Consider the following 18,061-nt stretch of genomic DNA (forward strand, 5'->3'; position numbering starts at 1 on the left):
CACGTGCCTCGTTCAATGCAGGTGCCGGCATTCTATCTTTCTCATTTTAAATAAAACACAGAAATTAAACCACTCGCATCCGGCTATTGAACACAGGTTATTTTCTTCTTGGTTTGACCTACGGAGCTTTAAAAGTATACTCAAAGCATTTTTGCCTGCGCCCCCATGAGTCTTAGCATATACCCGTTAATCGGCGTGCGCAATGGTTCGAAGTCGTCGTCGTCGTCGTTGTTGTCATCATCATCACCATCGAGCTCCAAGAAAAGAAGTGGAAGCCATGGCCTCGCCAGGCGGTTCTCCGGATGGTAACATCAGCCCGTCGAATAAGATCACCTCGCCGAAGGCCCCGCACTCGTCGCACAAAAGTGGCGGCTCTACAAAGCCTAGTGGTCACGCTAAGCCGTCCGGGGGATCGCCGAAACGTGGTGAGTGGCCGGCGTGCGAGGTGGGCAGGGTTGCCCTCCGCGGTAGCTTAGTGACTATGGCGCTGCACTGCTGAGTTGGAGGTCGCAAAAAGTTCCCTTCCGGGCCGTTTCGCGGCCTCATTTTGACAAGGGGGGGGGGGGGGCGGGGCGACGCAATAACGCTCGATCACTTAAATTTAAGTGCACCCGACCTGCTCACAAATAATCCGGATTCTACCAGTGCGGCGCGCTTCAAAATCGTATCGCAAATTCGGCACGTAATTTTTTTTTTACGCCGGCAGTTACAAACCCTGGCCACATACTCGCCTGTTAAGCAGCATTAACTCAGAAGCTTCCCTTAAAACTCGTGGTAGAAAAATGATAGTGTTGTTCACCTTTCGTTACAGTTACAGTGATATCGAGTTCGTTGCGTTTAACAGAATGCGAAGCTAAAACCGGCTGCCTGACGGCAGAGTTTAGCTTTCCCCTTCGAATGCAAGGAGCCTTGTCAATTTCGGTTCAACCGAGAGCCGAGCGATGCCATTTCTGCATGTTCACATTTCCGAGTTCATGCCCTTGCACTTAATCCATCATTTTCATTTTTCGCCGAAACTGAAAATTTGTCGACCGTGCAAATTCCTTTCGGATATTTGGGGACCTTGTTGGGCCCGCTTATTGGCACTGCTGGTACGTTACGTCGGGTTACAAAATAATTGCGTGAACGTTTTTTACGGTTTGGTTCTTACCAGGGGTGCAATTCTAATGGGCACTGTAGAATGTCTGCCTTACTTTCGAATTCATTTCATTTCATTTTATTTCCTTAATGGTCCCGCACAGGTGGTATCACATAAGAGGTGGAATACAACATAAACAAACAAGTGTTATATTGCATTCAATTCTGTAAATCAAAACTTGTTGCTTCTTGAACAAACTGTGAAGAGCAGGTGATGGCAGCGATTTGATGAGGAAGGCCATTCCAGTCTTCAGATTCTCGGTAGAAAAATGAGGCTGAAAATGTATTTGTGCGTGAATTTGGTTGTGCTACCTGCTGGGGATGGCCAATGCGTCGTGACCGGCGCGTTGGGGGAACCATGTATATGGTGGTCGATTAAGCGTCGAATAGTAGAACCTGTGGAAGAGGGAAAGGGTGGCAATGCGGCAACGAAGGGATAGAAGCGATAAGGAAGATATGCTGACGTTGTAAGAGTATGTGGGATGAATATACCTGGTGGCGCGATTTTGAACTGTCTCGAGGGCCTTGGCGAAATATGCTTGATGCGGATCCCAGATCGCAGATGCGTATTCGAGTTTCGTTCTTACCAATGACCTATAGGCTAACAGTTTTACAAGCAATGGAGCGAGGCGTAAGTGACATCTTAGAAATCCCAATGTCTTGTTAGCCGATGAAATAACATTAGTAACATGCGCATTCCAGGCTAGATCATTTGTCAAGGTGATATTTGTAAGATTCCACTTATTCCACGGTGACGTCTCCTATCCGATAAGAAAAGCGAAGAGGCTGATGACGACGGGTAAACAAGAGAAGTTTGCATTTATTGGAGTTGAGTGTCATCAGCCAAACATAACACCATTCTTGTACCCGGTTAAGGTCGGATTGAAGAGTTATTTGGTCAGTGATGGTATTGACTGCGCGGTAAATAACACAGTCATCGGCAAACATACAGATATGGCAGGACACATGCAAGGGTGATTCTGCAATTGAGGCGTTTTCAGCCAATAGGAGAGGCCGCATCAGTCTCCTGAGCCAATCACAGCCGTTAAGAGTTCAACCGTTTAGCAGAACTTAGCTATATTTGAGATAGAACTCATACAATCGCGCCTAAAACGAATCTGATCCCACAAACCGGCCGTAGCAGTGGACCAAGGGGTTAAAGCCAAGCCAGATGGAAGCACCTCGCCCCAGAAGGGAGGACCGCCCAAACGCCAGTCAGCGGGGCCGGCGAAAGGGGCGGCGGCCGACCACGCGTCGAAGCCCACAGAAAGGGGATCCCGTAAGCACGCCGGTGGAGGACCGCCCAAACACAAAGACGCCGCCAAAAAACCAGCGGCGACAGAATCAGCGAAGCAGGAGGGATCGCCAGGGAAGGTAAGACCACGAGGTAGGAGCGTTACGCAATCACTGATGTGATTAGATAGATAGATAGATAGATAGATAGATAGATAGATAGATAGATAGATAGATGATAGATAGATAGATAGATAGATAGATAGATAGATAGATAGATAGATAGATAGATAGATAGATAGATAGATAGATAGATAGATAGATAGATAGATAGATAGATAGAGAGATAGATAGATAGATAGATAGATAGATAGATAGATAGATAGATAGATAGATAGATAGATAGATAGATAGATAGATAGATAGATAGATAGATAGATAGATAGATAGATAGATAGATAGATAGATAGATAGATAGATAGATAGATAGATAGATAGATAGATAGATAGATAGATAGATAGATAGATAGATAGAAGTAAACTTTATTGGAGTCGTAAATTAGTAGTTGAGACACTGGTACAGAGGTGCTAGCCTGGAGGCCATGTAGCCGCGACACGGTTAGCCTGCACTGCCAGCATGACTTGGGTTTCTGCGTCATTCTTCTTGATCGCACACCCTCACGCTTCGAGCGTAGGGGCTTGCCGACAATGTCTTAGCTGAATTCACACAGGTGTGACATATATCTGGATTTTGGTATCTTGTAACCGCTGCCGGAAAAACAACAGTGCTTTAGCGCTTCCAGAACATTGTAGCGAGTTGCAAGAGTTATACAAATGTAAGTTTCAACGAGACAAAAACCCAGAATTAGTCGCTGAGTAAGTAAAATAAATGGTCCGGGCCTAATGAGCGCCAATATAGTCGTAAATTTACTTCATTGCACCATACCCCTGTAAAGGGTGCACAGCCGTAAATGTGGATATGTTGAGGCAAAGCCACCGTATGGAACACTTTTGGGTAATAGAGTGAGTTCGCTTGGTCTAAGCAGGACTCGCGCGAGGCAATGTTGTCTGGGTGGCATTTTCGGTGGTGCCCACAAGAAGAGAGAATTATTCGCAGTGTAGCTACAATTGGCGGTATAAGCGTAATTAGCGTCAATATAGTCGAAAATGAACCACATTGTATTGTAGATTGCACATCTCCGGGATCAGTGCGCCTTCTCTCTTGTTCAGAAAAACGAAGAGTCGACCAAGTGTCGACGCAAAAGAAGAGAAGGCAAATGTAAATGAACGTGAAATACGATACTGATTAGATACTAAGTGAGTCAATAATGAACGCGAAAAAAAGACAAGAGACGGAATAGAAATATATAATGAACATTGAATCGTAGAATCATGGAATCATTTTAACCGCTATGCATGTGGACCTTGTCTCCTTTGTCCTCGATACTGCTTGACTGTTTTTCCTCATGGTGTTCTGGCCGCATATTCTTCGGCATCCTACAAAAATTGTGGACGGGAAACTTCAAGTAGTGCGGTCTAACCAGCATGGAAATGACGGGCATTGCATAAATTTGCCCCAACTTCGTCATTTCGGCTTCAAATGGCTTTGTGAGCATACAAGAGCATATTCCCACGAAGTTTAAACAAATCTAAGTGCTATAACCATCATTCCCATGGTGGCTGAACTATCAACGCGTCAGAGTTATCTCTAGTAAATTTAGTAGGAAACTATGTTGGAGAGCTCAAGTGTCGCGTGGCAAAGAGCATCACAAGTCACGTGGTAAGGAGGCAGGCATCGCAGCGCCATAGTTAGCGTTTGGCGGCGAGAGGGCAGCTGGAGAAATTAGCACAGTGGTGGAAGTGGAGCAGGTCACATTGCAAGGGAGCGTAACTGAGGGAGAGGCAGTTTTGACGCAGTGGAACAAAAGTGTTTTGGATACTAGTGCGATTCCGTGCATCAGGTTACCGAGGAGGACAGTCATCCAATCACAGGGCGCCACAGTATATCGCATTGCGGTCGCTCGGGTGTAAGCCATGAGAACATGTTAGTTCTTTTCTTTTCTTTTTCTACCAGAAACAATACGCATGAGGTTTACTCCTCATGAACTTTGTACCGTGCAGCAAAGGTTGGCGCTCGTGTCAACCAATCAGTATAAGGAGAGCCGAGTGCGTGCTACAGAGAAGGGAAGAAGACTAGCTTGTTGTGCGCTATTGGTCCTTGCGCAACGGAGCTTCTCACTGCATCCGGCTCGAGAGGTTCTCATTTGGTTCTTCGGATGTACAAATTGTTCAATCGTGTACGCCTACTCCCCTCAGGGCTGATCACGGTGGACGTAATGATCTGCACGTGGTGTCGCAAGAGAATAATTGAATATACAACTATGTGGCAAGCGATTCTCTCGCTCAAAGGAGCTCCCAACGCTCGCAAGACGCAAACTACATATAGGAGTGTGTCCTGCTGCTATATCTCCCACTGGGACAAAGATGTGAAAGCTTGAGATCATTTGCGCTAGTTCTCCGTAGACCTGATAGATTCGACAACGCTTTCCAGGACGTCGCGTCCAAGCCCAAGGCAGCACGGGAGTCCCCAGAGCGTGGCAACCCTTCCAAGGCAGCTGGCGCGGCCAAGTCCACTGCGGGCGCCGTAGTGCCGACTACATCCACGCACATGCCGTTCTGGATGCAGCCTGACGCCGCCGCCAACCTGTTGCCGAAGACCGCGGCCAGCACTGAAGGGCCTCCGGGATCGCCGCCCTCCGGCCGCGGGGCCACGGTATCCCACGGAGTGAGGAATATCACCTCAAAGCTGCTGAGCATGGTCGGCTCTCACAGGTGACAACGAGAAGAATCGAGATGCGTGTGCCCTTCGCTACCTATCGTAGTTTTGTGACCCACGGGGAAAGTTATTATGCCCCACGTGCACCTCACGCGACGCACCGAGTCTCCAGACTGCGAGTTGTGCGATGTGAATGAGACTATAGGTCACGTGCTTTGTGACTGCCCTAGGTACGTGGAAGAGCGTCAAAAGATTTACAATGACGTTAGCGCGTCTCGACAGCCAACCGTTGCCGGAGGACGTTAGTTTAGGCCCTCGGCCAGACGCTCCATCGAGTTTCAAGGCCATCCAGGCGTTGCTGAACTTTTTTAAAAAGTACAGGCCTGGACTGTAGGCTTTGAGCATGCCAAATTGCTTGCCAAATGTTCTACATCTTTCATCTCTCGTCATCGCCACCCATCGTGCGCCTCTTTGTTCCGTCTTTCTTTCCCTCTTCCCCTTCGCCCAACGCCGAGTATCTGGCTAGAGGAATACACGTCAGGCCGACCTCTCTGCATTTCGTGTCATTAAACTTCTCTCTCTCTCTCCCACAAAACATGAGGTTAACAAAAAATAAGAAGAAAGAAAAGATCGTGGAGAAGCTAGAGGAGCTGCGCAGCGAGTGATAGAACAAAAAATAACTGATAGGCGTAACGTAGAAAGACAGGAACACGGCATTGCGCATGAGAAAGCAAACAGGGGTGGCTGATAGCAGAGTTGAGATTAAGAAATAGAAATGAACTTCGGCAGCCCCATGGTAAGGCGTTGAGCCGATAACCGATGATCTATTGCAGCAGTTACTAAATGGTTGCCAAGGGTAGGAGAACACGCTCAAGGACGGCCAAGAATAAGGTATTGCAGTGAAATAAGCAAACATGGAGTCAGCTCATGCAAGACAAGGGTCCTTTCATGTCCTTCAATGGACATGAAAGGTCATCGCTGTTGAGCAGAAATCCCAAGGCTAGCGCGTACTTTCGATACATCCGTTCCTAAAATCAGCCACGAAAAGCATTTGCATTCCAGTTAAAATTTTTCCGAAATCTTCCCTTTAGAAGTTTGATATAACTTGAAGTTGAACGCCAATGCATCACTTTATTGCATATTATTGCGGAAAGACATCCCAAAAGTGGTAATATATGGCCATCGTCGATTATGGAGATGCATCTGATTCAGCATAGATACGGGCAGTGGTGGACGAGTCTAGGAAGCTCAAGTGAATATATTTCAAAAACGCATTGCACGTGATGAGCCTCCAGAGTAACCTTAATTCTGTACAAGAATTCACAAAATGTTGGCCACGTGCCCCAGTGGCGCGTCCACGAAGTTGCGTAGACGATCGCCCTCACTGCTTCGCACTTGGAGGTGGAACTACATCTTTATTGTTTTTTATGCGTTAGCATTAGGAGTGTCAAAGTAAAAGTCACACACACATATATATATATATATATATATATATATATATATATATATATATATATATATATATATATATATATATATATATATATATATATATATATATGCGTGTGTGTGTGTGTGTGTGTATGTGTGTGTGTGTGTGTGTTCGCGGAACAACACTTTGCAGTGTGGTGAACGCGGTTTAAAGCACAGATGTGTGACCTCAAAGAGGTGCGACGTAATGCTAACGCATTTCTCTCGCATTTACCGCTAAATCGCCGCTTATCTCTTTTTTTTTAATCTGACAAAGTTTTGCTCAGTCACAGCCAAGAAATCCACGGTTCTCCTCCACGCAGCCCTTCCAATGCGAACGTGCAACCGGCTCCATCGGCAACCATGTTGTCCGGCCTCGCTAGTCCCGAGGCGAGGCCCAGGCTATCGCAGCTCTCCAAGCGAAAGCTGATGTCGAGCTCGACCGGAGGGGGCAAATCTAAAAGTGGCTTGCGGCGATGGCTCAAGGACCGCGTCCGACGGGTAAAATTGATCGATTGAGTTTCGACGCCTGAACTATATGAGAGACGCCGTATATTATAGGTACACTGTAGAGAAACGCTAAATCAGTTAGGAATGATAATGGACAGGTTCAGCTTGTCTCGCATTCGGCTAAACGCAGGCGGACGGGGTCGTTGGGGCAGAGGCGTAAACGGGAGCGACCTGCTCGGCGCAGCCACCTGGTGGCGCCGAGCTCAGCCAGACAAGCACTGCTAATATTGCAGTAACCAAGTGTATTTTACTTTGATGCGGATGTAAATTTGTGCAGCAACACGATTGCGCCAGTGCCAAAATGTACACTAGCAGCAAAGTAGAATACATTTGATAGAGACAACATTAGCTGTTTTTGGTCTGTTTGAGATCTGCGCCGCCATCTTGCTGCACCATGCAGGTCGCTCCCGTTTAGGCGTCTGCCCAACGCCCTCATCCGCCTGCATTTACCCGAATACCGGACAAACTAAACCTCTCTAATGTACGCTGCTGCCTCGTATAACGAACTTAATATTCGTGCTGTGGTGAGGTCTGTCGGTGAGACGTCCGTTCCGGGTGACACGTTTTCCCATTGTTTCCTATAGGAACTCCTTCTCGAACCTGGGTTAACCATGCGAAAGCGCTCAAATGTCGCTACCGGCGTCCGGTAACCCGGCATTGCGCAAGCGTTGTCATATATGTCGGAATACCGGTCACGCAAAAGCTCTACAACGTGACGTCACCGACATCAGTGTTTCTTTTTATTTAGGCCGTTGCGACTCGGTGAACGTTCTCGGAACTTGGTAAGTTAAGTGCTCGGCGCATTTGTAATGCAATTATAGTCTATATATTAACCGATAAAAATATACGCTAATCCGAGTACACGCCGTCAAAATCTGTGACATCACGATGACCTGGTGCGCAAACTTCGAGGCGGCGTCACCAGCCCGTCTTTTGTTCTTCTGTTCTTTTATGGCTTACAGACTAACTTGCACAGGTCTCAGGGGAAAATATAACCGATTACAGTTAAAATTACTTCATTCAAAACTGTTATGATTACGGTGACCAGTTACAGCTCCAGGAAAGTAACTGAGCAGTTCCTAAACTAAAACGCAATCGATTATTTTACATTACACTACTGCCTACTGTTCTTAAAATTGCACGAATACGGTAAATAGGACGAGCTGACCTCGCTCTTGCAGTGCGTCATCTGCACTCAAGCACCCGCTCTTTAATTTCACCAAGAATGTCGTACGTTTCAAGATTTTTATTCGGTCATCTACCCTCGTTTTCTTGAGAGGTCATCGGCAGCGACACTAAACGTCGCTGGGCATATGCGCTGGAGGGAAGGGTCCCGTCGTAACGTACGCAGACCGGACGGAAAAAATGAGCGAACAAAGGTCGAGAACTATTCAATGACAATGGAAAAAAAAGCGAAGTCTGAGCTGGCCGGACATGAGCATTCCGACGTGGTGGCGTTCATACAATGACAAACGCGAAACCCTCTACAGATGCACAAACTGCGGTGCAGAAAATACAGGCTGTGCGACCTTCCGCGAAAGTCAGGAAACAAACATTGGGCGCCGCTGGTTTCACCGTCTTCACTTGGCTACTGTGTGACACAACTGTGGGCGTTCTAATCCTGTAGTTACCACTACATTCCAGTGTTCGAAGCTGCGTCGCCTGTTACAGCGTCTCTCGTCGATAAACTGCTTACGTGTAATTGGTTACTGAGAACAGTTATTGAATTACAGTGAGCCTTGCCGAAGAAACGGGGTAATCGATCCATTACAAAAATACAAAAAAATGTTGATTACAAGCATTTAGTTAGGTATATTTTGTTAAGTCTGCGCACCGAGCCTCTTCTCCCAGTAAAGGTGTATTTTTGCTATTTTATAACGGTAATTTGCTAGTACAATTCTCATTATAGTTCTGTTTAGTAATTGTTTAAATACCCCACCTAACCAACTGTACGCTGCGCGAATAAAAAATCATAAAAGAGAATCAGAATGACTAATCTTGCATTCTCCTCTTCCGACCGCCCTCCGCACTAGGCTGGCTATGTACAAGCGTCGCGGGAAGATTAGTAGCGCACATTGGGCGATGCCGTGTTTCCTCCTTTCTCTCGAAGGCGCAGTGAGCTCTCGTTACTAATTGGCCGACGCGATCCCTACTGCATTCGCTGCACAACAGGGAGTTGGTGAGGCGCAGTACGCTGTGGGGCTCCAGATTTATCTTGACCGTTACGCTGAAGGTTACTGGCGCCAGCACAGACCGTACACCGCAGCATGAACATTGCCAACACAGAGAGAGAGACGACAACGATTGGTCCATTCGTGTCTTACGTTCGCTCAGCCCTGTAGAAGTGCCCCTCTAGGGACATACTTAAAGAAGGGAATTGCGCTAAAAAAAGACACGGACGAGCAAGGACATGGATGGGCGCAAACTCGCGACTGATTTTATTCAGAAAGAACGCAAATATATATACCTATATTCTTATTGCCTAATCATTACCTAAGCGCACATGCCAAGAACTTTTTCTCTTTCTTATACAAATTGATACTAGAATCGCTTACGCAATCATCACCTGACTTATCAATGTAAAAAGCTTCTGCGAGTTCACGTGCTACCTGGTTTCGACTGCGCCTTAAGATTTTGGTTCTAGCCAGCAAAGGCTGGCATGCTTTATCAGGCGTAGCCAAAGGGCATGCGCCGCAATGTAAGGGCAAATTTGACCCTTTTTTCGTTAACCATAGAAAGCTTATGTTCCCTTAGTCGTTCATTTATATAACGGCCCGTCTGGACAATGTAAACTTTTCCACGTGTCAGGGGAATTTCATACATAGCCCCGACCGAACACCCGACAAAGTGGGTGGCGTGACGTTTCGTGCAGTCTCGCACGCATTCCTCGCCGGAGACAATCCGGGGGCACAAAGAGGCCAACTTGCGCGGGGCAGAAAATACCATGCACCGGCACACCGTAGCGATTGGCAACATTCTTTAGGTTGTCACTATAGTCACTATAGTCACATTAGGTTGACACCCTATGAATATAGGGTAGAACCGCCGCTCTGGTCTTCGGTTGACCGCCACCATCTTGAGGTGTTCTAGGTTTCAAGCTTTGCAGAAGCTTCTCTGCCACTGCAGCCACGACGGAAACGGGAAAACCAGCCTTCTGTAACCTGCCAATCTGATTGTTGAGGCTGTCCTTTACCAGGTGAACACATGATTTCCGCAGGGCTTCCTTCAGGCACAGCATAACAATGGCGCGTTTTACCGTCTTAGAATGAGCGAACTCAAAAGGCAACAGGTCTTTCCGGGTCCTTACTCGTCCGTGTCTTTTTTTAGCGCAATTCCCTTCTTTAAGTATGTACGACCGACTCGCCCAACAACGTGCTCTCTTCTAGGGAGACGGACACGTTCCGCCGTGCGTGCTGAAAAGGGTTGGATATCGCTCTGTCGCGCTAGACGAGTTCCTCCGCGCCATTCTTGCACTGTACCTCTCAAACAAGGGTGAAGGGGGAGCAACCATGATTTTTTTTTCAACATACTGCACATTTGTAGGCCATACAACTCCTGATGAAACCTAGTTTGAGTTCGATAAGGCGTACCTGCTATGGCACAGTGAGCTCTCTCAAACACGACCCTTCCTGGTCGGATGAACAATGGTACTGCGGAGCTATACGCCTCTTGGTCGCGTCTCGAACGACGGAGTGAGTCCTGGTGCGGCTGAGAATTTATTCAACGCAGGGGGAATATCGCGCTTGTAGCCATGTTTTCACATTCCACCAAACAACAAACCCATCACGTGGCGTAAACAGCCTTTCGCTGCAAAACTTTACATCATCTTGCGTCAGCAACCGCCGATATTAAAGCCGAGTTTGTAAGTGTGACCCTGTATGCAACCGCAGGTCCACAGCGTCGGGGGAGTGACAAACGAGCAGGAGCCCATGAGCGAAGTCAACTCGGTGGGTCGCACTGTGCTGAAGGTCGTGGTCATAACGGCGGTCACCGTCCTGGTCTGCATCGCCGTGCTGGCCATCACCTGGCGCGTTGTCACCGGTTCCTGGAGCATCCGAGGCCGAGAGCACGGCCTCTCCGCCGGCCACGACAAGAACGGCAGCAGCAAGGCGCGCCGTGGCAGCGGCAGATCCTGTGTCGCGGACGCTTCCGGAAGCCCTTGCCTCGACCGTTACGAAGCGCTGTTGCGGAGCTCCGTCGACACGTCCGCCAGTCCGTGTGGCAACTTCTACCAGTACGCCTGCGGAACCTGGAAGCGGAACCACGCCTCGTCGGCGGCCATGGTCGCGTGGAAGGCGTTCACAAGCAATGTCATCCAACGTGTCCGCAAAGAGAAGGTCTCGGCGCTCAGAAGGCACGACGAGCCGGTGGGACAGGCGGCGAGGTTCCTGGAAGCCTGCCTCGACGTTGGCCGTGGACGTGGGTTCTCGGAGGGCGTTGGCGCCGAAAACGACGTGAAGGCGGTCTTGTCTGAGGGTGGTATGACGTGGCCGAACAGCAACGAACGCGCGGACTTCGTGTCTTCGCTCTTCTTCATGGCGAGGCACGTCGCCCTGCCGGTGTTCTTCGGCATCGAAGTCGGTTACACCAAAGACGGACTGCGCGCCCTTTTGTTCCCCTTGGACTCGCAATTCCAGAAGACACTCCGCCGCTTCCGGGAGCACATGAAGACGGACCGCGCAATACAAGACGTCCGCGCCGCCTACAAGAGCTTCACGGAGGGCGCCTTCGACGGAGCGCGGTACGCCGAAGTCGTCAGCGCCCTGTCCGCGATGACCAAGGTCTTCGACATCTACATCGACGCAGCGGACAAGGAGGAGCAGGAACACGTGTCGTCCCTGAGCCAGTACGCACCGTCCGTGCCCGAGGAGAAGTGGAGGTCCCTGCTGCGACGCTACCTGAGGTATAACTTCTCCGACCTCGAAGCCGTCGTCGTGTACAACACCCGTTCCTTCGCCGCCATATTCGAGGCTCTCCGCGACAGAGGGGAGGCCGTGATGAGCGACGTGCTCGGCTTCCTGGGCATCCAGGCGGCCATCTACTACACCAGCACCACGCTCAGGGACGTGTTCTTCGATTCCCCGGGCGAAGCGGCCAGCCAGCAGGAACAGTACTGCTTCACTCGAACCTACAGGTTCTACGAGCACGCGCTGAACCATTTCCTCCTCGAGGGCAACGCTGGAGCCGCCGCATCGCTGGCAGAGTTCCGCAACCTGGCCGAGAGGATCCGCTCGCGGTTTCCTCGGCTCCTGGAACTCAACGACACGCTGCGGGGCGACATTTCGTCCCGGCCCGCGGAGTACAACGTGCGCGGACTTTTCGACGTCGTGGAGAAGTCGCGACCCGAGTTCTTCGGGCCGCACTACGCCAGCTACCCGAACGTCACGAACAGCGCGCTGCGCAACTGGATCGCGCTCTCGGCGCACATCAGGAAAGCCGGCGCCTCCTCGGCCGAATACGTCGAGAGCGGCGGCGCTGCCGGCGGCCAGCAGGTCGACTGCGCGGGCCAGTGCGGCACGCTTTTCTTCAGGTGGCGCCTCACGCCCTACCACCTGGGCTTCCCGTGGTACCTTCCCAACGTCCACCGCGGCGTCCTGCTCGCTGGACTCGGGGCGCGGGTGGCGGCCGCGCTCTTTCTCGACTACGTCGACAGAAACGCCACCTCCCGAGAGGAGGTGTACACGAGAAACCACGCCTGCCTCCGCGCCTGGACTCCCAACCTGGGCACTTCGCCGGACCTGGAACTACAGGCCGGAGTGTCGGCGGTTGGGACGGCGTTTAGAATCTACGAGGACGAGGCGAACAGGTGCGCCAATAAGTCCTCTCTCTTCGCCGACGTGGGCACCGTGAAGGCGCCGCAGGTGTTCTTCGTCTTCGGCTGCCACCTGTTCTGCGGCGACGACGCAAGCGGCGAGCGCTTGTGCAACGTGCCGCTTCGGCAGAGCCCCGACTTTGCGCGCGTGTTCAACTGCGATCGGAGTTCAGCGATGAACCCCGAGAAGAAGTGCGTGATGCACATTTAGAATCGGCGGTCACCCGTGCTTGTTGACAGTTTAATGTCAAGTTTACCATTTACACGCGTCTCACAAATGCAGTAAAACGTTAAAACAGCGTTTCCTCTCGTTCTATCTTTTTCTCCCTATCTTTACGTGCACCATTTATAGGCCTGGTATAAACTGAAAGCTGGGCGAGTTCGTACCGATACACATTGTGGGTTTCTCGCAAAAGCCGCGGACGGGAAATGAAACGAACAGACGCCGCGAGAGCAAATTAACAGCTGGCGTTTTCATTGCGATTGCAATTATATGGACACTCCAGGCGCATTCCCGCCATCGCCGTCGTGGTGATGTTCCGGTTAAGTCCAAGTGCAATAACACCGTGGCCGCGCGCCGTAGGTGCGAGTGAAAGCGTGTGAGGGTGAGGCGAGGATGGTGATTTGATCTCGTGCGGGCAAGGGAGGAAGCCGGGCCCGCAGTCTCCCACACGCGTGCAAGGCACGGGGTGCGAGGAGACGGGGGCGGGGCGGGAGCGGGGGGCGTGCTAGTTCGGCAGTGGCTACGTATAGCGCGACTGAGCGCCGCAGCGCTGGCGCGCCAACTTGAAAGCGACCTGCGATGAGTCTCGCACGAGGAAGCTTTAGCTCGGGTGCTCCTATCTAAATAAATAGAAAATGTGAAGTCCTTTTATTCGACAACCGCTGCACCAACATTGATTAGGTTTGTTGCATTTAAAAGAAGAAAAGCGACTGTTGCAAACAATTTTTTATTTGTGCTTTGAAGTAGCCATAAGAAACGTGAAAATCGCAAATTTTCAAAAACGAAACCATCAAGTTTAGAACTACCCAACTCGGGAATGAAAACTGACGTCGCATTTCCCTAAATTGGGTCTAATAGTACATCTATAGCGGACAAAACTAGCTTCTGAATACACCACTAATATATGCGAGTATGACTTATGCAAAACCCTATTGAAACCAGTAACAATTTCACGTAAGATATAAATTGTTACACGGAATTTGTCTATTGGATATTCTATCGGCCGCGGTTTACAGAACTGCGATATCTGTTCTTGGTGGACAGTTACTCACCTATAAAGTTCGCGCTACTATTTTTTTTTCACTTTGAACTTTTGGAAATCTTTATTTAAAGATTCATGCCCTAAATCAATATTCCGCTTCCAACAGTAACTACAATTCAGCTTTCTCTCTTAGCTGCAACGAATTTCATTAAACTCGGCTCAGGGGTTATCTCGGAAAAGCACTGTTTCACGTTTGAATACGTGTCAACGGAGTCGGGCCCGAGCTAAAGCTTGCTCTTAACCCTACAGATCTGCGTACGCAAGGAGCCCGCGAAGGCGGTATAGTGCGCACACGTAGTTCACCCGGTGTCTTCAGCGCGCACACTGTAAAATCTACACCCTAAATAGTGAAAAGGGGTGTAAATGTGTCTATAACTCCCAGCCTTAGGGTGTTATCTATATAACGGACACCCTAAGGGTGTGAGTTATAGACACATTTACACCCTTTTTCACTTTTTAGGGTGTAAATTAGTTTACAGTGCACCCGAAGCTTTCCAGGCGCTGCGGGCTCTGCGTTACGTTCTCGCGAGTATTATCGCGTATTAGCCGCGCGAGCACATTTTCCAAAGTGGCTTCGAACGAAGGGAGGCTTATTGCGACCGGCCAAGGGTGATCTGCAGCGACACGTCGCGGCGAGGCCTGAAACGCAATCCTAGCTGCCAAAGGAGATAAACGTAATAAAGAAAAGCACAGTTACGTGGGCGCTAGTATGAAACAAAGCTCGGCCCCAGCTTTCGTTGGATTCGCCAGTGTGTCCGCTTTCAGATGTCGGGGGAGGCGTGTGCCCCCCTGCCCCCTCGGTGGATGCGCCTGTGGACAGTATAGCGTTCTTGGGCTCTTCAGTTTCACTTTTCCGTGTGAAATTGGTCGGAACTTATTACGCTGTGAAAATTAGCACCGGAAACTTTTTTTGCAATTCTGTAAATGGTGATTTTCTCTGATATGGCGCTCTTAAATACTTTCGTTAGCGTCAGTCTCTTGGTTAAAGAGTTAATTATCCCGACTTGCAAAATTACTTGTCTAATGACTGCATCGAGACATTTTCAAATGTATGACTGTCGTAAAACCAATACAAATGAAATTATTTGGTTATCTTACCTATTTTAGTGCGGAGCTCTTAAGAGACCGTTCCCGCGTCGGCGTACCTTGGTGGCGTCGGCGCTCTGCCGAGCGAACGAGCAGAGCGAAGGATGAAAGAGCGCATCGGGGAAATGAAGAACGAGACCTCTCTCCCCCGCGAGAGCGAAGAAAGGGCAAGGAGGAAAGCGGAGGAGGAGGCTACAGTGAAAGCATGAGGCGGAAAGCGCAAGAGGAGCGGAGGGGAGATAGCCTGCGCATGCGCCGAGTTGCCGGCGGCCACGGCATCCGCAACCGCGCGGGCGATCTCATCTGCGCTTCCGAGGTTGGCTACGCTCGCCTGCGGCGTCAGATGCTGAGGTCAGTCCGCGCTACCAGCGTGTGTCTGACGGGGATCACTGCCCTTGCAAGAGGCGATGGCGTGCGGTTACGAGGATTACGAGTGAGGCTCGACGTTACGCTCCCTTGGGTGTTGTCGCCGCTGGCACTGGTGACACGATTTACCTGCGACGAAGGACCGACCACTCTCGTCGTTGGCAGAACCAAAGCGTGAGAAGCGTAGTGCCGCGCAAGACGGGCTGTGCGCCGACGATGGCTACGATATGGCGCCAGAGTAGCGCGTGTCGTCTGTGTGGACACAAATCGCCGCGTGAGCGGAGGTTCGTCTGCGGCAGCTGCTGTGAATCGCGCCCGCGCATCACCCACGCGCTGCCTCTCGCGATTAACGAGGTAGTCGCGCCATACTTCGCTCCGTTTTCAGTGTGCCGCACGAGGCAGATTGTCCGCACCAGCTACGCTACTTATAGAGTGTTCTCTTCTTAGTATAAACCGCGTACCTATGTAATCATCATACAAAATATTGACACGCGAAATAAAAACACGTATAGAGCTGCACTCAAATTTCGCGTTAGGTAGTATCGTGATAGCCGGTGAGTATTTAAAGGGCCCCAGGTCTGATCATATTGAGCTGACCTGCATACAATGCGCACTAACGATCATGTCCGCAAAGTATTACACTCCTACATGCCGCGAAAAGAGGTGAAATTTGAAACCAATCACCGTGCGCCCTTCTCGGGGTAACCACGCTCCCAGCCGGAGAGTCGACGTCAATCGCACAAGTGGGCCAAGTGCAGCGCTGTGGCGTCACGCACAATGACATGCGGCTTCGGGAATCGTTGAAGGCAACATCAGTTGTTTGATCTGTTGCTTCAATAGCCGACTTCAGAGGCCCCTCAGCAGGCACCATAGCAAATTTTCGTTATACGCTGGAAGTTGTTACGTGTCTTCTATGGAGCGTTCTGCCGCAAAAAATTTTCAAATCGGCTCATTAATAGCCGAGATAAACATATTTTAGTGCCGCGAACCCATGATTTCAGGAGGCGAGCTTCACCGAAAACATAGACGCTCGCTCCACTTGACCGTCTAGCCTCCGCAAGCGAAATTCCTTCCTTTAGTTGTCCCACACTAAACCTCGAGTATCACGTGACGCATGCGTCACAGACCCCGCCTTCATTTTTTTTTCACTTTTTTTTGTGGCGCGGCGCACTTCCGCTGACGGCGTCGCGTGCGATTCGCGCAGCACACGATTTTGCGCTCTTTGCACGAGGGCATCTGACTAACGGCATAAGCCTGTGCTACACGAATACTGAGGCAGTCACAAGCGGATCACGGAGCATGATTGCGCCCAGGAAAACGGTAGAAAATGACAAAGTTTCGGTGTCTGCGCGCACGACTGTACGAGGTGGGACAAGCAGACGAAATGGAAGTACATCTACCTTGCTGCAGTGCGAAGTAAAAGAAAAACATGCAGACATTCGGTTTGTGTGTTTTATTATTTCTCTAAGCTTTAATTCGTCTATTCTAGCGACGTATAACAGAAATAACAGATGTTGGCTTGAATAATTGCCGAAGTCACGTATCACCACGAGTGACGTCATAGCACGAACACGTGTACGTAGGCGCACTAGCACATGTACGTCATCCTCCAGCTTGGAGCGCGGCGGCCGCGAGGAGAATGGAAAACGGCGTTCGGTTTGAAATTTCAGATCTTTCCGCGGCACCTAGCAATGTAATACTTTGCGGACACTATCGTTATCGCGCACTGTATACTCTGCGCTTGTCAGCTCAAAATGGCCAGACCTGGTGAGGGGACATTTAATGTTTAGAGAGTAAAACCTACAAACCGATTGTCTGCGAGTCTGTTTTACTCCATGCCCTAGCAAGAGGTACGTACTTCCGCTTCTCGCGGAACGTACCCGCAGAACATGTTATTTTACCAAGCCCGAGGGTACTGGGCCTCTTTAATGAATGAATTTGAAAAAATTCCTGTGGTAGAGCAGTTCTTGGAGTGCACATAGCTTCCAGCATGTGACCAAAATTTGCTATGTGGCCTGGTAGGGGACTCTAAGAAATTTCAGACGCATTTCGTGAAACACCCAGTATAGATAACAGAACTTTTCTATCATGAACAATGGCTAATCACTCTTACTAAATACAGTTGCATACCAAATATACTAAACAGTACATTTTTTCATGCCTTGCAGTGACTGCCGGAAGGGAAATTTTGCACATGTGCCAACAGGGTGATTCCAACCTACATTCACCACCTATCTGGAAATCTGTAGCACTAAGGACGTTCTGCAATAAGCACCGTTTCCATGTTGTGTGAAACCATGAATTCAAGAGTCAAGCAATGCTATCTGCTTGTCTTGCCATCTGCTGGTCTCATGGTCGGCTTAGTAACAGAAGCCTCAAATGGCTGTTGCGGCATGTTCAATCTCT

General features: G+C 49.7%; 1 protein-coding gene across 2 annotated transcripts; it reads left to right on the plus strand.

Moving 5' to 3' along the window:
• Positions 1-239: 239 nt before the first annotated feature.
• LOC135918653 (endothelin-converting enzyme-like 1) lies at positions 240-13,241 on the plus strand. Of its 2 annotated transcripts, none has more exons than XM_065452282.1 (5): positions 240-425; positions 2,279-2,511; positions 4,922-5,202; positions 6,940-7,117; positions 11,017-13,241. In XM_065452282.1, the coding sequence occupies exons 1-5, from the start codon at positions 278-280 to the stop codon at positions 13,147-13,149; spliced, it is 2,973 nt and encodes a 990-aa protein (XP_065308354.1). In that variant the 5' UTR covers positions 240-277; the 3' UTR covers positions 13,150-13,241. The 2 variants fall into 2 exon arrangements, with proteins under 2 accessions (XP_065308354.1, XP_065308355.1); XM_065452283.1 differs by having other exon boundaries at positions 2,282-2,511.
• Positions 13,242-18,061: the final 4,820 nt, after the last annotated feature.

Source organism: Dermacentor albipictus, chromosome 6 (assembly GCF_038994185.2).
Source record: "Dermacentor albipictus isolate Rhodes 1998 colony chromosome 6, USDA_Dalb.pri_finalv2, whole genome shotgun sequence".
Classification (NCBI taxonomy): Eukaryota; Metazoa; Arthropoda; class Arachnida; order Ixodida; family Ixodidae; genus Dermacentor; species Dermacentor albipictus.